Consider the following 22,730-nt stretch of genomic DNA (forward strand, 5'->3'; position numbering starts at 1 on the left):
ACTGCTGGCTCCTGTTCAGCCGGCTGTCAACCAAACCCCCCAGGTCCCTCTCTGACTTGCACAGATCCAAAAGTGCTGTTGTCTTGGGTTTTTCTCCAGAGCGTTTTCTCTCCAGAAAAGCTTGTAACAACTGCCTGCTCTTCAAAAGCGTTTCCCAGCAAAACTACAAGTGATGAGATCTGGTGCTCCCTGGTTTTGAGAAAAAAACTGCCCTCAGGCATCAGTGCCAACGACACCCCAGGCTGAACCAAGCACCCCAACATCCAGCCAGGAGCCGGGGTGCAAGGGGAGCCCCTGCCCAGCCCTCCCGGGCCCCCTGCCTCAGCCAGGCCCCTCCAGTGCTGCCCTCCTCAGCAGGGAGGCTCGGCAGGGCCCGGCCACACTCCAGGGCCGCGGAGGGACCGGCACAAGGCAGCGGGGCTCGGAACAAGCCCCCCAGCCCCGGGGGCAGGCCCGGGATGACACCGGGCGCGGCGGGGCCTGGCCCGGCCAGGGGCATCCACCTGCCGCCATTTTGGGGGCACCACACATCGCTCCCGGGGGGCTGCGCCACCACCTGCCCTCTTGCTCTCGCCCTCTTGCTCGCTGCGGGGCGGAGACACGCTCCCAGCCCCGCTCCCGCCAGATACAACCCCAAGGGCCACCACTCCCCGTCCCCGGTTCGCGGGGCGCGGTCCCTTTAAGCTCCCCGGGGGGGCGGGGCCGGGCGGGGCGGGGCCGCGGCGCGTGCGCGGTGAGGCCGCGGCCCGCGGGGAGAGGAGCGCGCGTGCCGATTGGGTGGCGCGCGCCGCTCGCGGCCCCTCCCCCGCCGTGGGCGTCACGTGACTCGGCGGCGGCTCCCGGCGCGGTGGACGCTGGAGGCCAAGATGGCGGCAGAGCTGGTGGAGGCGAAAGTGAGTGAGCCGTGCCCCCGCCCCGCCGGCCAGGCCTGGGCCGGGCTGGGCAGGGCGGCACCCGGCGCGGGGACCGCGGGCGGGCGGCACGGCCTCGGCCCTGGCCCCGGTCCCGGCGGTGAGAGTCGGGGGGCGGCGCCCCGGGACCGCCCCCCCACCCCCACCCCCCCCTTTTACCTCAGGGGCTGCCCCGCCCCGGGCTCCGGGCCCGGTCGTAGCCCCCGCTGGACCCCGGGCCCAGCCCGGTCCGGCTCGCAGCCCCGGAGAGCCTCCCCGCCCCTAGTCCTGCTCCTGGGCCGCCGGGCCGGGCCCCGGCCTCTCCCGCAGTTAATTCCCAGTGATTAATTAGCGCAGGTGGTTTTCCCCCGCCGCCCGGCGGAACTCCGTCCCCTGCTCCCCGGACTCCTCACCTTCTCCCCGCGGAGCCCCGGGCTAGTCGTGCCCGGTGCCCAGACACCCTTCCGCGGCCTGTCCTGGGCTCCCTGAGCGGTGCGGGGGCGCGGGGGCGCTCGGCGGCGGCCGGGGCGCGGAGCGGAGCTGTCCAGCCGGGCCGGGCGGGCGGAGGGCTCGGGCGCCATCGCAGCGGCCCCGGCTCGGCTTTACCCATCTCACCGTGACTGGGGGGTGGTGGTGGGACGAGCAGCGCCCGGCGCTGGGAGTGTTGGGGCAGAGCCCCCGGGCTCCCCGTAGTGGTGGGGCTTGGGGCAGCCTCTGAGGCCCCTCTGCAGTGGGGTGAGGCGAAACGTCTTCATAGCAAATGTGTCTGAAGTTGCATTGTGCTGCCAAGGTGTCTTGTGCACCCCATTGGGCCTTCTCGGGGAGAGTGTCCCTGCATGGCTTCGGGTTGCTCCTTTTCCCTCTGGGTCCCCGTTCACTGGCACCTCTCTGGGAGCGGGGACTTCTCCGCGTCCCGCTGCGGGTGCGTGGCACTGCGGAGGACCCGCTGGCAGCACTTGAGCGGGCTTTACCCACCAGCGTCGTGGGGAAGCTGGTGCTGAGGGCGCTTACGGAGCAACGCCAAGGGATGGAAAGTGTTTAGTGCCTGTGGGGCCGGCTCATCAGTGAGGATGTGGCTAGATGGCTGCAAAAATAAGATTTGGAAGAGGCTTGTTTTAAGAGGCACTACTCCCTTCCCTGCTCTTGGGCCCCTCTCGGTGTTGTGAGTGAGCCCAGGACTCCAGAGGAGGAGATGGGCTTCCAAGGCGGCGTGGCTGCCCCCACAGCGCGTGTTTGATGGACGCTTTGCTGCTCCCATGCAAGGCTTCCTCAGGGGAGGAGTAGACTTTAGCGTTAACAATCTCAGTAGTTAATGTGATCTCTCTCCTGCTCATACTAACGTGTAGGTCCAAGCCTCAGTGACAGGTTTTCTTTGTCTGAAGCTTGTTCTTCTATTACTGCTTAAATCTAGTCATCCTTCGGGATCTTAAATCCTTCAAAATGTAAACTGCAGAAGACTGTCAGCTCAGACTCTGCTTTACACACTGGCAGTCCCAGGTGACCAGTGCCGTAGGAGCAGTGAGTGCAGGAATACCTGTCTGCTGTGCTCTGTGACTTCCCTGGTACCGTGCTGTTGACATATGTCACTTCCTTAATGTATTTATCTTTGCAAATACGCTGCTTATCCTCAGAAGTTCCTCAGAGAGGGCAATATGCTCTCCATTTTGTAGTTGAAGAGAACTGAGACACAGAAACTAGATTTCTCCAAGATTGCACAGGTGGTAGCTAGCGAAGCAGCAATATGAATTCAGATCTCTTGAATCCTGACTTTCTGGCAATTAAACAGCCTTTCTCTCCTCTTGAAAGTTATCTGCCTTTTTTTCATCTCATCAAAGGTATTTTGGGACACATCATGACTGCCAAAAATTTTAACTACAGCCAGTGACATTTGTGTAACATCTTTTGGGCTTCCAGCTATAAATGACAGATTTCATGAAAAAGGAGAAAATGAAATGGCATTTTCTCTATAGTCTAATTCCCACACATGCAAAAGCAGCTGTCAAATGTTTCTGGAGTCAGTAGTAGCTTTGTTAATTTAAAAAATAATAAAAATCTGTATCTGTTTTATTCCAGGAAATTGCAAGGCTACTCTTAACTTTCACAGAAATCTGACTTATATGTTGGTTTGGGTTTTTTTAAAATGTAATCCCCGAACAAGAGCGGATTCTAGGTTAGGGAAAAGAGACCTGCTGGATCTCTGGTGGTTGTTTTTGTTGTTTGTGGTTTTTTTTAAGTGTGGGACAGCTGGGCTTTCTGCTTGAATTCTGTGTTTTCCACAGACTAGGAAGGATGTTGAGTGAATATGTCTGGGTACCTATCAAGTATGTTTTCAGGGCAGCTTGAGTTTTCAAAAACACGTACTTGATAAGCTTGTCTTGTGCATTCATAAGGCTGTTTTGTCATAAGAGAGAACTGAAACATCAATCTGACCAGACTAGCAGTAGTTTTAACAGAAATAATTTCTAGTTCTTAGTCTGATGGAAAGTTGCTGTGTAGTATAGTATGGTATGGTCTTTGAATCTGCTGCCAGTTACAGGCCTTCTGAGTTTCCACAGCAGCAAGAGTGTAAATTTTTGAAGATAGAGTTGGTTTTTTTACTGCTTATCAAAACACTGAAATTGATAATACCAGTGCGACAACAAAGACAGCTACTGGCTGTGATGACAGGGGAGTGCTTGGCAAGGCACCCAAATAGAGTTTGGGAGGCATTGTTCTCATGGGAACATACTGCTTGCTTTAATAGTCTTTTAATATCTTTCCATAGTCTAAAATACATGATATTTTTTTACAGATCCTCTATGTGTAGGAAGGATTCTGGAGGGGTTTTTTTGCCTGTACAGATAATGTACCGCTGCACTGAAATACAGTACGAAAGGATTGGCGGCCACAGTTCACTTAAATGTCATCTGCTTTCCAGTTCATGTTTGTTTTCTTCCTCTGCCTTACGCTAATACCATTTAATGTGAAGTTTTTAATGTAGCTCTCTTCTGTTACCTGGGAATTTTGGATGCTCTGAGCCTCTGTGGTAAAGGAGTGGATGTGCTCTTTCATGTGTGGGGCCTGCTGTTTGAGCTGTTTTCCTTTGTGGTCACCCTTCCAGTCGACCTGTCTTGAGGATGCTTGGCATTTATCACAGATGATTTTTGAGTAATTCAATGACTGTCATGGTATTTCTCTGGTGATATTTCAACTGGTGATCTCCTCTGTATTTGCTTTGCTCAAACAAGTACCTAAGAAATGGGATGCTAATCAGGTGAACAACAGCTGATTTGAACAGAAGGTTTGGTGACTATCTTATAAGGGATTTTTTAGTATTTTGAATTCCAATTATAGAGTATAGTGAGACTGACACTTTGCCTTTTATAACTGTAAGAACGTTTTTAATTTTTTATCCCCTAGAACATGGTGATGAGTTTCCGAGTCTCAGATCTTCAGATGTTGCTGGGTTTTGTTGGCAGGAGTAAAAGCGGACTTAAACATGAACTAGTCACCAGAGCATTGCAATTGGTCCAATTTGACTGCAGCCCTGAAGTTTTCAAGAAAATTAAGGAGCTCTATGAGACTCGCTATGCCAAGAAGAGCTCTGAAGTCGCGCAGCCTCAGCCACAGCAGCACCGGTCTCCCGAGGCACTCTCCATACATTCATCGTACGACCGCGGGAGCACCGTTGCTCGGACTTCTATCTCCACTACTAATATTGACTATCCTGCGCTCTATGGGAAATACCTTAACGGACTGGGAAGGTTGCCACCCAAAGTTGCAAAGCCTGAAGTTCGGCTGGTGAAACTTCCCTTCTATACGACCCTGGATGAACTGTTGAAGCCAACAGAATTAGGTGAGTTTTCCATATGCTGGTGCGTTCACGATGGACTCTGGGAGAGAAGAGTGAAACGAGTTTAAGTGTCAAAAAGGTGACAGTGTTTTCAAGGATTTGTAAAGCCGTGTGACAGAGGAGGGACTGATTAATGTGGTGGTGGATGCCCTCCTCTCCCCCCTCTCTCCCCTGAGAATTTAGAGAAGAATATTTACATCTGTTTATTTTTTTCCTTGCCTTAGAACAGGAATGTGGTCGCTTTGAGATGTAATTAGAAAGCCCATCTTGTTTGGCTTGTTTTCATATCTTCGTTGGAAATGCTGCTGTGTTACATGTTGCAGTCTTTTGCTGTGAATCCTCATCTGTCTCCCTCTCTGTAACTGGGCAGTATATTGATGAAAATCTTTCTTTGTTGGTGTCGCACCTGTGCTGAGCAAGTATGCTGGCTTATTCTACACTAATGCTATTTTTCAGTGCTTAAAATACCTGACCTAAAGCCTTCTATGCATAGAAGAGGGTGGTACATACCTCAAACAGTATTTCTGACCTTTTTTTTTTTCTTTCTTTTGCTTGTCACAATTATTTTTGCATGATGCTCTGTATTTTGAGGAGCAACTAGGAAAACTGAAAGAATTTTTCCCACCCTGGCGCTAGGAGTCTGACTTTTCATTATTTTAATTCTGATAAACAGTATTGTCACTGATGTTAAATATAATGTTCTCATAACAAAGACAGTGGATACAGAGGAGAAATACATTGTACTCTGCTGAGCTGCCATGTCTCATAAAGTCAATGTGGTAATATCAGGCTTCACTACTAAATTAATCTAGAACTTGGGAACCTGGTCTGTCTTTGAAAAAATGCTTAGTGTGTGTGTGGATTGGAGGGGAAAAAAAAATAGATGAAGATATGATTGTGCAGGTGCAAAAAAAAAAAAAAAGACCAATTCGTTAGACTTTATGTAATTTTCATCTCCATTTGGAGGCATTAAATATGTTAATGCTGGGGCCATTTAGACAGTCAAGGACTGCCCGTGTAAAGCTAAAATATTTGAAATGCTGTTTGGGGAATGGGTTAGTTCAGTCTTAAATGTGGGGTGGCATTTGTTAGTCAGGAATGTACATGTAGTCCTTTAAAGGAGAATAAATTTTCAAGAGGTGGAAACATCCAGAGATAGGAGAAGAGCCTGGATATACTTACTGTGATTAACACATTTCATTAGAAGTTGACATTAAATCTTCTACAGCAGTTCAGAACCAAGGTCTCATTAAATTTAGTATCTCACCTCTGTTAGCTGACACCTCCCCTGGGTCAGCTTGTTCCCTAAAGCATATTTGACTCATTTTCCCTTTTGATGAGAGTGTTTTCTGCTTAACGGTGGGGGATTGGTGGTGAGTAGCTGGGTATGAACAGATGTTCAGCCTTCATTGTCCCGGTCAGCTGTTCAGAACCTAACGACACCTTCTAGACACTCGTTTAATTTTCCCAACCTGGTGACCTGCAACTATAATTCCTTCTGCCTGTGCTGATGTGAATAAAGAAGCATTTGTTTCTCTGTAAAACTGGGGTTATTTCAACAGTGCCTAGATACCAGCTGCTCCCCATTGCTACCTGGAACAGCTGGCTGCTGGAATAACTTTGACATTAGAAGTTATGCTTGTATGGGGCTCTGCTTAGTGTGGAAGGATGATAAAACAAAGCTCTCTGAGGAAAATGAAATATTTTTCCGTATGGAAGCTGCACCAGTTCATGCTTTGTTGCTCAGATTTCCCATTCTGTGTCTGGACCAAACATAAGCTCCTTGTCAACCTCAGAAACTTGCAACATGGGTGTATCTGAAGGAGATTTAAGATCTCGGGTCCATTTAGAAGCACCCAGCTGCTGTTGAAATACCCCATTTGCCTAGGCTACAAAAGAGGTATTTTAAGCATATAGCCGTGGTGGGAGCAGGGGAAGCTTAATTTATATGTTCTGGACTTCAAATGGAAGCATCTTTATTAATGAAAAGGCTCTCTTGCCTCTTTGAGATGATTGCCTTGAGATCAAAGGTGAGGTGGGTGATGCCTAATTTGGTCTGTAGGCAAGCAGATTCCCTGAAGAATTATCAAATTACTATTATACTTGTAGACAAAGGTGGCTTCAGCTAAAAGCAGATAAATTAGGTCCATTGTGAACCAACTAATACCTCATATTTGGCAACTGCACACACAATTTCAGTCAATTTAAGTATTGAGTTTAGCATCTGAGTTATCTACGTGCAAACAGCTTCTGCCGCAGCTTTCTGGTTTGGTCTAAGGATGTCAACATGAAAGAATTCTTCTAATTTATTGAAATCACCGCAATTCTCTTGGGTAGATAAGGCTTAAAATTAAGATTGATCAGATACCTTTTTAGAGGGAATGAATACTAATATCTTTCCTGCATTGTGTTTTAAGTAACTAACAAGTGGAGTGTGTATGTGAGCTCTGTGGTATCTGAGCACCTTGCTGATAAGTGTACTTACTTTTGGGGTAAAGCAGTGTGAATAGTTTTTGACAGTAATAGTGTGCTGTAAGGAATTCTGAATGATTTTTTTGTTTGGAATGTTAGCTGTGACAGCCTGTACTTGCTGCAGATACCGAGGCTGCTGGTCTTCTCCTGGAGGCATGCCAGAGGAGATCTTGTGGTGCAGCTGTGGGAGCAGAAGGCCATGTAGGCTGGGAGGTCCTGCCACTGTCAGTGTAAACAGGATTTGTTTGGTTTTTTCCCTTTGATAATACCTGCCTTGGAGTGGTGGCATTGCTCTTCTCTCATCTGCAAGTAGAAACGCTGCTGCTCCAGCCCCCTCCTCTGAAGCAGGACTTCAGTCGCTGTAAATGGGGCCACCAAAGGGAACCGCCTTCCCCTGACTGCGGAGCAAACACCGCTGCGTTGAGCGAGCTCCGAGGAATCCCAGCAAAAGCACGCGCTCCCTCTGTTGCTATATCCACCTAAACAGACTGCGGTGTGCGTTAAAATGAGCGCTTCTGCCGCTTCCAAAAATAAAAGATGCCATACAGTCAACTCGCCCCATCTCCCCAGAGCCACATGAACGCAAATGCCCTTCAGTCTAGTCAGAGTAGTTCCAACAGCCAAGGAGGGAAAAAAAACCAACCCACCTGTATATTGTATTGTGCCCTGAGGTGGGCTGTTCTGGGTGGCGGGAGGTGAGTGGGGACTCGCAACAAGCTCCTCAGCCCTACAGAAGCCTCCTGCCAGCAGCTCATCTCTGGCTGATGACCTTTGGGATCTCTAGCCACGGTGATGACAATATGATCTCTCTTTCCTGGGGGTGTATAATGCCTTTAGCAAGTTTGACCAATCAGTATAATAGTGAGGAATGTTACATTAAAGCAAACAAAGAAACAAACCAAAACCAGCCTTGGCGTAGGGAAACCTTAAAACCCTGAAATCAATGTAGTCCTTATTTTGTGTGCCATGGTCTAGCCTGCCAGATCGAGAGCTGCAGATGAGGCTGGCTTCTCAGGATGGGAATCCATCGCAATTACGTTGGGCTAAAATCTTGAACGTGGTTTGCCAAGTCCTTTTGGGTTTTGGAAGTTTTATGTCTTGACTCATTCTGAGGATTGCTGATTGAGCTCAGTCTTAAAAATTGATTTCCTGCTATTGTCAACTGTTAAATAAATTGATCCCAGCAGCCGTTTTATAAGTCAAGGAACTGAGTTGTGTGCTGAGGCATCTGTCCTGGAAAAAGGGTGAAACTCGGTTATCTTAAAATATGTAGCTTTAAAAAACTGTAAATTTTTTTCCTGGCTTCTCAGCAAAGAAATGAATAGCTGATTAGGCACCCTGAAAGCATACTTCCCGGGGTTATTTTCCAGCATTAAGATTTTGAAGGAGAATTGGGTCTTTACCCAGGTCTGTCTCAGAGAGGTTTTTCTTCTGGTCTTTTGGGGAACGTTCTCTTTCACTTTTCTCCAAAGCATCCAGTTCTGATTGCTGTTGGCAACAAGGTATGCACGGACACATCCTGAGTCCATATCTTCTTGGTTTTTGTTTTGCCTTCGGCTGTTTTTTGTCCAGGAGTGCTTTGTGTGACCCTGCAGCAGCTTTCTGTGAGCACAGCTGAGAAGTCCCCCTCGATTCTTGCCTGGAGAAGGGTCTTTCACAGCGAGAAATAGAGTAAACGGGGAGCACGTGCTGCTGCTGCTCATTTCTCTTACTTCACTCACAAAGAGGAGAGTTCCTAACCAAGTAGTTGTAGAGAAATGTAGGCGCCTGATTATTTTTTGTTCTCCTGTACCGGTGGTTGCACAGTCAAACTGTGTAGCCCCTCGGGATCTGGTGCCTCGCAGCCAGGACCGCTGTGTGGACTCGCCGTCGTATCCCAGACGTGGTAGCGGTGGCCTGGCAGCCTCAGCCCAGGAGCGGTGCTCGCTTCTGGTGGTGTCAGCAGAAGAGAGCAAATTACCTGTGTTGAAATTCAGTAGTGTGCTGATTCTAATGCTAGAATATTTTGCTGGAGAGGTGATAGCAAATTTATTGGCTACTTCACAGGGTTTGGCTTCTGTCGCTGATGGCATCCTCTAACAGGGCCAGTCAGGCTGCAGGCAGCCTGCTTCGAGCCACCCTTTTTTGTGAAAGAAGGGTGGGCTGATATAAATGCAAAATAAAACATGAACGGCTTCTCGGTTCTCCTAAGCAGGTTTGCTTTGTCTTCGTCAACAATCAGGAGGACAGTGTGTCCATAGACAGTTACTTAAGCAACAATATTAAAAAGATTTTTTTGTAGTTCTTATCATTCATCGCTGTCTAAAAATAAGTCCTTATGAAATGCTTTACTTCTCACTGGTTGTTTTGGTCAAGAGACATTTAGATGGAAACTGGAATTAAATTAAAAGTCCATAAAGATACCTTAATTTTTTATTTCCCTTTTTGCAGTTTTGAAGCCAAATTACCAAAGGGAAGTGTCTGTAGTCAGTGAATCAGGTTGTCACCGTGTCTTCCAAGATCTTAGAGCTGCTGAGATTTTATCCTTCCTTCATCTCATCTTACTCATAGACAGCAAAGCACACTTTTCACTTCTCAAATTCTGGTATACTGGCTTTGAATAAACTAGCAAATGAAATGATGCAAAGAAAAAAAAAATCCAATTCTTGCTAAAAAGAAAAAAAAAAAGCTGTTTTATCACTTCCTGCTCTTTGTGTTTATCCTGTGACTTTCACCAGCTCAGGGCCTCCACTTAAGTTGGAAACGTGTACTGACAATAAAATTTAGCATATTTGAATTTAGTAAAAGGTACTAAGCAGAAGTTGTACCGAGTTTTTCACATCTCAAACTTCATTTTAACCATGTTAAATGCATTTGATCTTAAAATTGTGAACGGCTAAAAGGCCAATTAATGCTGGGTTCTCATTTAAGTGTTTGTGAAAGTGGAGTGCTGTAACACCCTACCTACAAATGCACCCTCAAGGTCATGTGTTTGTAAGTCATGTTTTGTCTCTTACAGCTGTTTTTTGTGATGCTTTTTTATTATCGAAGCTGATTGTTGTTGTTGTTTCCTTTCTTTTCCAGAATCAGTCTGATCAGTCTGGTGGTTTCATGCTTTCATGTCATGCATAGATCTCTTCTCACGCTTCTTTGAGTTCTAGTCTCCACACTGTGATGCCACTTCTGATTTGTTCTTGTATGAGCACATGATTGTTGGCTCATTGATTATTTGAGGGGAGGAAAAAGGAAAAAGCAGGTCCAAATCCACTGTGTACTATTAGTGTGCTAACTAGCAAAGCAGGCAAGCAAATGAGCAAAGCTGTAATCAACAGTAGATTTAGCAAAATGCATGATGATTGGAGTTCTTGCGCAGCTGTGTGGGAGAAAACAAGGCTTAGAAGTAAACATAGCTCAGAACATAAAAAAATCACCTTGTGCTTAGCAATGTAAGAAGAGCTAGTTATTATCAGTTTGATGTACAGTCTTTTCTTTTTCCTCTTCAGTTCCACAGAATAATGAGAAGCTTCAGGAAAGTCCGTGCATTTTTGCATTAACACCAAGACAAGTGGAGCTGATCAGAAATTCCAGGTACTTCTCGTTGTGTATTAACAGTTCAAGAAAAATGTAGCTGTATAATTCCTCTGTGTTCCCTCTCTGTGGAAACTTTTGTTCTCAGCAAGGAAACGCTGTTTGAGGACGGTAGCAGACAGGCCCCTTCCCATGTAAAGCAAATAGCTTTGGGGGAGGTGGGAGGTACAATTTTACCCATCTAAGTCCCTAAGTTTCACTTCTGCTCCTCTAACCTTGCTTTTGAATAGTGCATTTGGGCAGGAAAAGCAGTATGAAACCGTTGATGACCTGAATTCTCTGTTGAGCTTGTGTTGTGAATATTTTCGGATTTTTCTTTGCATCAAAAGTTCAAAAGCGATACATGTAACGCTGTTTGCATCTGAAAGAAAGCTTCCTTGTTGTAAAGGATGCTATAGTAACTGCATAAGAAAACATCTTGCACCGATCAGGATTTACCCTGACCTCTGTCGTGATGCAGCTTTTGATTCAAACAATGAATGCCTAAGAGATGCAGGCAGTAAGACTTCCTCTTTTGCTGACCTGCTCCCTTGGTCCTTGCTACTGTGAAAGGACAATGACGCAGAAGAGGTACTCCAAAACTAAGCGTAAAACCTTTAAGTATTTCTCTTTACGATAAACTCATACTCTTATCGTAGAGTCGGAGAAAGATGATGTTTCTTGAATATCCAGTGCTTGATTGCTGTTGCGATCCCAGTAGGTCAACAGAAGCAGTGCAGGGGAAGCTGTTTGAAGACTTAACAGAAAGGAAATGGTATACCACAGAAGTCTTTAGGGGTGATAAATAAAAGACTACATGTGTTGTAGCTGAGTCTTGACGCTCTTTTCTCCGTATATCTGTGAGAAAATGTTCACTGTCAGTAACAGCGTAAATATTTCATAGCAAGGGTTTTGGTGAGAGCCTGGAATGATCGCTCAGCACAGGTCCATCTTCCACTGCTTGGGGGTGGTACCCAGATGTGTTTCCCCCAGATCAAAAACTGCTACATCAGCTCCTGTCTGTCAGCTGAACTGAGGTTCCATCCCTTCCACCCCCAGAATCAAAACATTTATATTAAAACACTGAATTGGAACGTGAAACACTTTTAGAGGCAAATCAAGATTAATTTGGGGATCTTATCTAATGCTTTGCATCCTGGACAGAAATTAGAGTATGTTTTGCACCTGTGTGTTTTGCATCCTAAAAAAATACCCTTGTTCTGAGATGTTGCTTTCCTGATAACAGTTGAAATCCTGTTATGAATAGCACTACTGGAGTCAGCAATATTAACAGTTGTTCTGGTGCCATAATACTTGCTTCCTTGGTTTGCATGAACAGCTTTAGCTGAATAATTGAACAAAGAGAGTCTTGAAAGAACAGGTAGACCTGACCTTAAAACCTAGTTTTTGTAAATGCTTACAAATCAGCAGAAGGATGCCAGGCAAATTGATATCTTTCATCCAACACCTTTACAGGTTTGAAAACCCAGAGAAAGGCTTGTTAGGATGATGTGTTAGGAAAAAAAAAATTACAGGACCACTGATATTTGCAGGGGGAATTGTACAATTTAAATAAATTCTGTAAAGTAATTCCTTAAAGGTCTATTAAAAAAAAAAAAAAAAAGACCTAAAACTGTTGAGTCTGGGAAAAGGGACAGCTGATTTTGGTTGTTCTGGGTTTTGGGGTTTTTTGTGGTGGTTTGTTGTTGTTGTTTTGGGGTTTTTCCTACAAAATTAATTTTTCTGTTTCTTCTTTAATTTACCAGGGAGTTGCAACCCGGTGTGAAATCAGTTCAGGTTGTGCTAAGGTATGTCCGAGCATGGGGTTGATTTAACATCAGGTGCAGAACAGGGGAGGAGGGAATGCACTACAAAAATACATTAATTTTCAGTGTGGTTTTCATAGCTACAAAGATAACTTAGAGTAAACTGTTTGTTCACGTACTAACGCAAGCATCTTAAACTCTACTTTCTAACCTCTTTCTACATGTACTGCTTGAGTTAGTGCTGCAGTAGAATACAGCAATGTGTCAGATTTTACTGCCCAGGTATCAAACCTGCATCCGATCTGGGAGAGCTGAGTGGAATTGGCTTTGCTTTGGCCAGACGAGGGAGCATGGGTTGGTGTGGTGATGGTTGGTTGCTGGTAGCTGTTGATGTGCAGAGAGCTTTGAACATGCAAACAGCATGGGGATATTGAGAGACGTGTCATTTCTTTACAGAATCTGTTACACAGACACTAGTTCTCCTCAGGAGGATCAGTACCCTCCGAACATTGCAGTGAAAGTGAATCATAGTTACTGCTCTGTGCCGGTAAGTCAGCTCAGCCAGGAGGTGTGACATTGCAACTTTGGAAGGATTTGTGTAATTTAGAAGGAAATTGGTTTCTTGATGAATGCAGACAAGAAGCCAGAATATAAAAATGAGCTGCTTAGTTTAAAGCTAATTTTTCTAATGGATTAGCTATGTCGTTAATAAACTGTTCTTGCAAAAAGACTCGATCCTTTTTACTTTGTGCTTGGTCTGACTGTTCAGCTCCCTTCTACCCCCCTCCTTGAAAATTGCGGGTGAGTAGAATTTAGTGAAGATGAATAGATCTACTCCTGTAGAAGCATCTTGAGTTTAAAAAAAAAAAAATAATCTTTCTGCCTTAGGGCTACTATCCATCAAACAAACCTGGAGTGGAACCTAAAAGGCCCTGTCGTCCCATCAACCTCACCCACCTCATGTACTTGTCTGCAGCGACCAATCGCATCACCGTTACCTGGGGGAATTACGGGAAGGTACGTGCTGAAGGAAATGGCACAGAACTGCCCAGATGAGTAGAGAGCAGCCTCGCTCATGCTTTCCCTTCCTTCTCTCATTAGAGCTATTCGGTGGGGCTGTACCTAGTGCGGCAGATGACCTCAGCAGAGCTGCTGCAGAGGTTGAAAACCATCGGGATCAAACATCCAGAACTTTGCAAAGCACTTGGTGAGTATGTCTGTTGATGAGGTGGCTCGGGGAGGTCCGCTGTGTGCCTGTCAGACTGCACCACTCCTAATAGCCAGGCTGCTAGAAATGTGCTTGGGAAGAGCTGCCAAGTTTTGTACAATTTCTTTCCTCCAGTTGTATAAAAACACTTTTTATTTGAGCAGACTTGCTAAGCTGTATGTCAGTCGTGTGAAATTGCCCCAAATCTGTGTGCAAGTGCAGCGCTTCTGCAGCGCGCGTTTCTCGTGGCTCTGCAGAAGCTCTGAATCACTTTAGTTGGATTTAGAATTTATCCCCAGGTCGTATCGTGGCGAGTGCCGCTGAGGGCCAGTGTCGTTCTGACGCGAATGGCTTCATGCCTTCACCTGAGTAATTATGAGCTGACGAACATTACCACAGCGCCTCGGCCTTGACCCGCACTATTTCCAAAGGAGATTTCTGGAGCAAGGGATCCTGGTGAAAATGTCCTGCTGCCCCAACCCCTCGTGAATCCTAGGGGCTGGCAGTGGGGTTTCACCACCAGCACTTTGATATGCGTTGAGAGCTTCAGAGAAGAGATGATCCCGAGAGATGCTTATCCTAGACCACTCAGGTAAATCATCGTGGTATGAGGCAAATGCAAAACATTATTGAAAATGAGGGGAAATTACCTTTCCAAGGCAGAATCTGACTTGCAGCTCATGAGAGGCTGGAGGATTGCCGGTTACTTAATGTTACTGGAGAGAGCATTCTTGCTATTTAGTTCTGCATGGGAGAACTAACACCACGGATCGTGATGGTCTTTCAGACATACTGTTCAGATCACGGATGGCTCTTACCGAGTATAAGAAACAGAATCTTGAAGATGGATTGTAGTTCCCAGGCGAGATGATGATTTCAGGCATGTCCAGTCTTCAGATGCCTAATGCACATTGTGGGACACGCTCCTGCTTCAGCCAAGCTTTTGATCTTCGTGCTAAGTGCAGGATTTCTGCAGCAGATGCTGAACGCTGCTATATCTGTGTGCCACACCAAATAGTGTCTGTGGCAGTCTTGATCATATTGGACCGCTCTGACAGCTGGCACTTACCTATTGACAGAAGAAATGAAAATTTCCATTTGTTAAATATCCAGCATACTCAGAAGCCTGAGGCACTCGCTGTGCTCCCTTTTTTGCTGTTCACCAGAACCTTAGAAGAATTGAGCAGAGCTTTTGAGTTGTCCTAAGCTGCAGAGGATCCTGTCACTCTTCTCTGACACTTCTTGAAAGCAGGCTCAGCAGTACGTGCCGTTCCCTTTAAAGCGAGCACTTGCAGGATGGCCTCTCAGTCTGAGAGTGACAGCAGCTTTTCTGCCTTTTCCGCTCAGTAACAAGCGTGTGCCTCCAGCTCTACTGAGCTAGAGAACAGCTTTGGCTGGACTTGGGGGCAGGGATGAGTTGCATTTGGTGACCTTAAATTTAACCAAATAGGAATGTTGTCTTGATTCAGTTCCTTTAGCCTGTTACTGCTTGGAAGTTGTTTGGACATCTGAAACTGGCAAGCACAAGTAGCTTGTAAACTTTGTTTTTATGGCTCTGGTCTGTTCCACAAATGATTCCATATCACGTTGACTGCAGTGTCCCTCAGTATGCACTAAAGCTACCCTTTGCCTTCGGTTGCATCTCGGGGCTGACTCATCTGCCTTTGCATATGCTTCTGTTGACTTTAGTATAGGCACGTTGTCTGGAAACGGAGATGCTTACAGACACGGCTGCGGATCCAAAAACAGTCTTAAAACAGCTTGATTCTAATCAGGAGGTCCTAGAAAATGCCCGTTTCTCCTTTCCATGTATCATAGTAATTGATGCACAGAGAATGCTCTTACAAAGAACTTTATGAAAAATTAAGCTTGGATGAAAAGTCTCCTAATGTGAAGGAAACGCCACCAAATCTTGTAATCTCATGGGAATTTCACATCTGAGAAGTCACTCTCTAATTAGAGCTGTGTGTTGCAAAACTGCATGTAGCCTCATTGTCTGGAGACGTCTTGTTATGATCTGAAAAGGTCAAAATAAATGGTTGACTTGCTCCAAAGAAAAATGGTGATGGAAGTGTCAAAGGCCTTTTCAGACAGCAGTGTTAGCAGCAGCTGCTCTTTAGGAGTTGTGTAGTACTTTAAAGCTATTTTTCTGTCTTGATTCAGCACCTTGATGCAGGACCTGCACGTGTGGGACCTGCATGTCTGCTGCTCTCTTTGATTTGCCTGCAGCTCCTCCGGGTTTTCCTTTTGGGGTGCAGCAGCGGGGGCAGGATTCTCTACCTCCTTTCCTAACCTCTGATTCTTTCCAAATATATGCTGGATCGCTGCTTGTGACTGTTTTTGCATGGCTGCCTTGCTCTTTGAGCTGTTTGCCCTGGTACCTCTGGGTCTGTTTGTGGTTCCTGTGGAACAGTCTGCTGGAATAAATGAGCTGGCCAGCATATAAACTGAAGAGTTACAGCCCAGTAGCGCTAAGAGGAGGCTTGTTTATTGGGTGGGGAAATGATGGGATGTGGTTTCCTGTCAATTTGACTGTATCCTGTGTTTGCTCGCTTCTGGGGGGACTTTCTCTGAAAATCAGGGGGCAGGGGCAGGCGGTTAACCCTGTCCTATTGTCACTGGTCTCAGAAGGGAATGAAATCATCATGCTTATGCTAATGACCAGATAAGCCTAACCTGACTTCGTTGCAGAAGTCTTGCCATGTGCTAGAGCTCTGTCTGCCCATTCTTTCCCTTCCTGTGGCAAGTCCAGGTATGTGGGTGTCTTAGTCCCCTCTGAAGGGGGACAAAGTTAACTCCCAGTTGGCTGCCTTGGTATAATATTAACGTGAAACAGCCGGTCAGCAGTGTGATTTCCTCTGTGTACCCCAGCCACCCAGCCCGTAGCTTGTAAATAACAGGTGGAAGCGTTGCTGAGAGCGTTAAGTGTAGCTAGCAGACAGCATGCGGATGGTTGCCCTCATCCCAACACCTAAGTCCATCCCAGCTCCTTCACTTGCTCTGCCTGGATGAGAGGCAGCATGTGCTGGGAGACCTGGGTCGTTGGAAAGGGAGATCTGTAAGTAAATGTGAGATTCCTCAGCCGATAAATACTCCAGCTGGCCTGTAGACCGTGAACTGCCTCATCACGCACAAGGTTTTGGCTAGCCAAGCAGCGTCTCTGCTGAGCTCTGCAGGTTGCACAAGCCTGGTCCCACACAACAGCTTTGTCTCCGATGTCCTCTGTCCCTGACTGGCAGAGGCCGTCATCTGTGGGGAAGGTGACTTGTACGCAGCCAAGGGCTGTCGGTGAGCTGCTGACCTGTGCTACACGTTGTTTCCAAGGTTTCAGTTTGCATCTGTTAAATTTTGTGCTCTCTACTCTTGCTGCAGTAAAAGAGAAGCTGCGCTTGGATCCAGACAGTGAAATTGCCACTACAGGTGTTCGTGTCTCTCTTATCTGTCCGGTAAGTCTTTGCAAAATATTTTAATCTGGTTTTTTTTTGTCAAGAAACTCTATTCTGCTGCTAGACCAGCAAGCTAACGAACCTTTTTGCTTAGGAGGAGAACTGTCTGGTGATAACTTGGGCAGGTTTTAGTGTTGATCTTCTGCTCTTTGGTTCAACAGCTAGTGAAGATGCGGCTGTCTGTCCCGTGCCGGGCAGAGACCTGTGCACACCTGCAGTGCTTTGATGCAGTCTTCTACCTACAGATGAATGAGAAAAAGCCCACATGGATGTGCCCTGTGTGTGACAAACCAGCACCCTACGACCAGCTAATAATTGATGGGTGAGTGCACACACTTCTCTGTCCTCAGCCCCTTTCTTTTCTCCGCTGGGTGTGGCATCTTGTCTTTTGGTCTGTGCATCTGATTGAAATTCATCTCGAAACAAAGTTGGAAGCTTATTCTGCTGGCATATAATATTCTGACTTAATTGTCTCGGTGCGTTAGAGCAAGACTTGACTGTTTGTCTGCCATTCTTAATGTTTGGATTACACTAAAGTGTTTTGAGAATCAAGCATTTACTGCCTTCACTCTTCATCAGGCTGATGAACCCACACAACTAGCCACCTTGGCTGACCGATATCACCCTGTGTGGAATAAACCACTGTATAGGCACCCGATAAGGTGATTTTTTTGATAGGGAACATCCTCCTGTTTTCTTGTCGGTGTGAGGTGCTCATCAGCTCACAAGTGACTCTTGGCATGATGTAAATGTGACTGGGGGATCTTCTCTGCCAGCTATTAAACCAAACGTCATGCAACATAATAGTCCCCGAGACAGAGTTACAAATGCAGTATTTGGAAAGATTTTTGTACAGTCTGTGTGACCGTTGCAGCACAATTTCCGTGGCCATTGAGACTATCTTCATGTCAGGGAAGGGAAGGATGTCTCAGTAGGGACTGTTTCCGTGTTTTGGATGCCTGTAGGGGGAGAAAAACAGGAGGTTCAGATGCACTGGAGGGACAGAACTAAAATGCTTTGGATATATTGTCCAGGCTGGAGGTTTTGTGGATCTACCCAGGCTCCCTGGGCCTCCCACCCTGGTTTCTGTGGGGACACGCAATGGTGGTTGATCCTTGCTAGCAGGCTGAGCCTGTGCAGCAGGACCTGGGGTGCTCAGGGGGCCCTGGGGGTCACCAGCTCCCTTGGTGTGGGAGGGGACACTGGTGCACTTGTCAGGCAAATGGGGTGTGCCAGGAGGGAACCGGCTTTTGTTACAGCGCTTTCAGAGTGGGTTTGTGAAGGGCGGGCCGTGAGGTTTTGCCCCAGCCATGCATTTGGGTCTGGCTGCTGTCCTGGGGCTACTGCCTGCCCCATAGTGGGCCAGAAGGACAGAGCCACACCAGCATCCTCATCCTCAGCATTCCCAGCGAGGCAGCCCCTGTCTCTTCTGAACAGGGGATGTTCTCTTTCTGCTGTCTCATTTTGATTGTGGCACAGTTGGAGCAGTGCTGTAAAAGCACAGGAGGGGTTTAAAGCAAATTCAATTCCAAACAGCATTTGGAAAAGGGTGGGCCCTGAATTGGGGAAAGGTTGCTTTAGACTTGGCACTCAACTTGTCATCTGGTTTCAGTCCATATGGGAATGGTGTTTCCCATATCTTGGGACTGGAGTTGGTTTGCTCTGTCTTTTCACCAAAGAGAAGAGCAGAGATTCACCATAAGCCAGGAGAGCTGGCGTGCTGCAGTTCGGCAGTACGAGAACACTTTGGAGGGGATGCTCATATCTCTGGGTGAGGTTTGATACTGGAAAGCTTAAAATGCAGCCGTGTGCCAAGAGGATTACCCTGAAACCCGGGACATCTCCCTCCCCTCGTTGCAGACCTGGTGGATGGGGTCCTCCACGCAGGCTGCAGAACGAGCGAGGCTGACAGCAGGGGCCACCTGAGGCAAGCCAGAAAGCTGGCAACGATGCTTGTCAGCTCCAGAAATATGGATTCCAGAGTCTGTCTCTAGAGAAGAGCACAATAAATTGCCTGACTTTTCTCCAAGAGTAAAGGAAGGAACAAGGAGTGAATTAATGCGAACAGTAATCTCCACCCACCCCCCAGAAGAAGCTGCTTTGCCTCAAAATGCAGGGAGCCTGTTTTATGGGCTGGGACCACTGACATCCACAGTGGTGCTAGCCAAGCTGAGAGCAACCCTGGGGGCTGGTGGAGCAAGGTGCATCGTTCTTGGCTTTGGGAAAATGATCTCCACCCTCATGGCTTGTATAATTGGCCGCTAATGCAGGTTCCCTCAAAAGTAGGAAGAGTTTAGAAAAATTGTTCAGGTGCATCCAGCTCCCTTGGCACAGAAGGCAGCGAAGTGAGCAGACAAGTCTCCTCCTGGGTGGTATATTCCCAGGGCCAGGCTGATAATATTCTGAGCATTGCTTCATTTGTAGGTACTGATTTGATCCAGCAGTTGTGGCTTTTTAGACCGTCTGAAGCAGCCTAGGCATAGATAACCTGTTTGCTTTGTCCTCTGGCCAACACCGACAGGAAAATCCAGTTCCTTTGAGATCTCTAACGAGGCTGCTGAGGCTGAAGGGGAAAGTACGAGGGGCTGGATTGTGGAACCTCCACAGGTCAGCAATGCACGTGTCCCTCCTGGACGAGGAGGAGGCCGTCATCACTGGTGAAGGCTCAGCAGAGTTCTTTGTCCCTGCTCTGCAGTGCTCAAGCCTGGGTTTCAGTGCTGGTTCTGTTGGATGAAGGGAGCTTTTAGACCTCCCTGAAAGTAAGCTAGAGGGAACCTGGCAGTCACAGCTGGATGTTGTTAGTCAAAAAAGGGGTGTAGGCTCTTGAGGAGAGAGGTGGTTGGTCAAGTCTAAGATCCTCTGGACCTTGTCAGCTTTTTTGGAATTGCAGCCTTGGTGGCTGCTCTGCTGGATGATGGGACTGTCTGTGGAAACACATTTCCTTTGAGCTGGGGGAAGGCAGAAAGTTTCTCCCACTAGTGTGCCACAAATAGTTTTCTTGAGCTTGTAAGATTTTTGCTATTCATTCTCCTTTATACTGAGAGGAAATGCTCAAATCCAGAAGTCAGTAAGGCCTTGCAGAACAGTGGTTCCAATAGTGTGTCCAAATAACCATCCCAGGCAAACGGTGGGACGTACTGGAATAAAACAAGTACCCAGTTTGAGGCACAGTGAGCCAGAGGAAGGGTTCAGGTTAGTGTCTCTGCAACGAGAGATGGCTGACATCGAGCTATCTACACTGGGTCTGTTTTCAGTGGTGAACATGGGGGTTTTTCTGTTGCAGGAGGCTGCATATATTATTTTGGTGGCTGCTGTGGAGGCTTTGGGAAATAAAAATAGGAAAGACGTGAAGTGGTGCTTGTTGGATTGCTTGTTTCCTAATGTCATGGGATATTTTGTCTTTTCCCTTGGTGTGAATGTTCCTGCACCAGCCCTGACACAGCTCTAGATGGGGCATCAGCCGTCTGTCTGGAAGCAGTGCCACAGACTTGGGAAACTGGGTGAAGAGGCAAGACTGTCTTCTAATTGCACATAATTAAAATGTTAGTTCACGGCTTAGGTACGTTGTCAGAAAGGAGGGGATGGCTTGCACTGTCAGAACCTGTACTTGTTTATGGGAAATAAAACAAGCCCTTGACTGCAAGGGTTGTCTGTCTGGCAGCCTTCTGCTAACACCAAATATCTTTTAAATTTAGGGCTGCTTAAGGTGAAGATCCAGGTTGATGGCCCATCACTAAATGCATTCTGCTGATCGCCTCGCGCTTAATAGGTGACATCTTTTCTCCTGTCCAGGCTCCTGTCGAAGATCCTGACAGAATGTGAAGATGCAGATGAAATAGAGTACCTGGTGGATGGCTCCTGGTGCCCCATCAGAGCTGAGAAAGAGCGGAGCTGCAGCCCTCAGTGTCCAATATTAGTTCTAGGTGAGTATCTCTGGGGCTAAAGACTTTAAATGACTGTAGGAAACGTTCACAAATTGCAAAACTAGAGTTCCCCAACTGGCTGGGGAAAAGCTGTGTGATAGCTTAACGTGAGTTTGGCTCTTGGAGAGCTTCCTCTGGACAGCCCCTTTGTTTTCAGCCTCTCCAGAAATGAACAGCGTCGCCTGTTCGTCGCATCCCTGCGGATTCCCTGTGGGTTATTCAGCAAACCTGGGTTGTTGCCAGAATGACATCGAACGAGTTTGTCAGTACGTGACCCCTGAAACATCATCGGCAACACCAGCCCAGAACAGCACTAAACTTTTTTTTGTGGGAAAATTGGATTTTGACTAGATGGACTGTCTGGGCAGCCTGCACAAGGCGGGTCCTCGAGCAGTGGAGGTGTCGTCTGAGGGGGTTGGCGGGGGGGTTGTGTAGCTTCTTGCTTTGGCCGAGCCAGTTCCCGGTTCTCAGGCAGGTGCCGTTGGGCACCGTAGCAAGTTCTGACCTCAGATAGAGCATCGGGTTTGGGGCCTTGGCTCTACTCTGACAGCTGCTTGAACAGAGTTTGTTTCGTGCACCCCTTAGACTGGACATCAGGAAGCATTTCTTTACCAAAAGGGTGGTCAAACACCAGAACAGGCTTCCTTGAGAGGTGGTCCATGCCCCAGGCCTCTCTGTGTTTAAGAAACGTTTGGACAACACCCTTAGGAACGAGCTTTATCTTTTGGTCAGCCCTGAGGTGGTCAGGCCGTTGGTCTAGATGATGGTTGTAGGTCCCTTCCGACCGAACGACTCTAGTCCAAGTGCCACGCAGCCGTGAGAGACCAAGAGTAACAGAGCACCCCCTAAACTGGGCCTGAAGCGTCTTAACTAGTCCTCTCTTCCCCCACCTCTTTCAGGTTCTTCAGATGTGAACGGGCTGTTGCCCACTCCTAACGGTAACGGTGAGAACGGCAAGGCCACTGCCGACGTTGTGGATTTAACACTGGACAGCTCATCATCGGAGGAAGAGGAGGAGGAAGACGAGGAAGAAGATGACGATGATGAGGGACCCCAACCAAAACGACGCTGCTCTTATGAGAAAGGTTTAGTTTCTGCCTGCTGACTGCGGAAGCAGCTCTGAATCTCAGAATGGACAGACTTGAATACTCTGGTGCTTATTAAACTGGAGGAGGGGGAGAATGTCCTCTCCCACCTCATCTCCCTTCCTCCCTGATTTCCTTTGACTTTCCTATTCCAAATTAATCATTAAAACAAGAGAAAAAGAGGAAAAAAAAATACAAAAAACAGAGAAAAAGAAAAAAAAAAACCAACCCACAAACGAAAAACAAACCATTGAGCTGCTTCTTGGTTGGAAAATGACCCCACTCAAAGCCTGACCCTGAACTGGAGCCTGAAGTAAGGAAAGTGTCTTAAGCCAGGCAGTCAGAATCCACAGCTCGCTGGTCTCTGCTGCCCTTCGCCAGGACGGTTTGAATCGGTGGAGTTCACCTGCAGATCTACAGGACATCTAACTCCCGTGCATCTCCAAAGCTGTGTGCATTTTTATTGTCTTGTTAAATAACCATTCCTTAATTAATCTAAAGTTTTTGCTGGACGTGTGAGTCCGGGGTGGGGAGGGCGGGGGGAGCGGGGAGAGGGGCAGGAG

The 22,730-nt window shown here is 47.2% G+C and overlaps 1 protein-coding gene across 1 annotated transcript; it reads left to right on the forward strand.

The window, feature by feature from the left end:
* The first annotated feature begins 831 nt into the window (after positions 1–831).
* Positions 832–22,667, forward strand: PIAS4 (protein inhibitor of activated STAT 4). The gene is made up of 11 exons (XM_074851656.1): positions 832–893; positions 4,290–4,725; positions 10,677–10,761; positions 12,507–12,548; positions 12,963–13,053; positions 13,395–13,523; positions 13,608–13,713; positions 17,086–17,159; positions 17,321–17,481; positions 20,952–21,082; positions 21,982–22,667. The coding sequence occupies exons 1-11, from the start codon at positions 867–869 to the stop codon at positions 22,185–22,187; spliced, it is 1,488 nt and encodes a 495-aa protein (XP_074707757.1). The 5' UTR covers positions 832–866; the 3' UTR covers positions 22,188–22,667.
* The last annotated feature ends 63 nt before the right edge of the window (positions 22,668–22,730 follow it).

Source organism: Strix uralensis, chromosome 27, assembly GCF_047716275.1.
Source record: "Strix uralensis isolate ZFMK-TIS-50842 chromosome 27, bStrUra1, whole genome shotgun sequence".
Classification (NCBI taxonomy): Eukaryota; Metazoa; Chordata; class Aves; order Strigiformes; family Strigidae; genus Strix; species Strix uralensis.

Bases quoted from the DNA above. Each gene is read 5' to 3' on its own strand.
- PIAS4 (XM_074851656.1), top strand. From the start codon at position 867: ATGGCGGCAGAGCTGGTGGAGGCGAAA. The intron at 13,054-13,394 runs GTAAGTCAGCTC...TTTCTGCCTTAG, and splicing joins ATAGTTACTGCTCTGTGCCG to GGCTACTATCCATCAAACAA. The intron at 13,714-17,085 runs GTGAGTATGTCT...CTCTTGCTGCAG, and splicing joins AGAACTTTGCAAAGCACTTG to TAAAAGAGAAGCTGCGCTTG.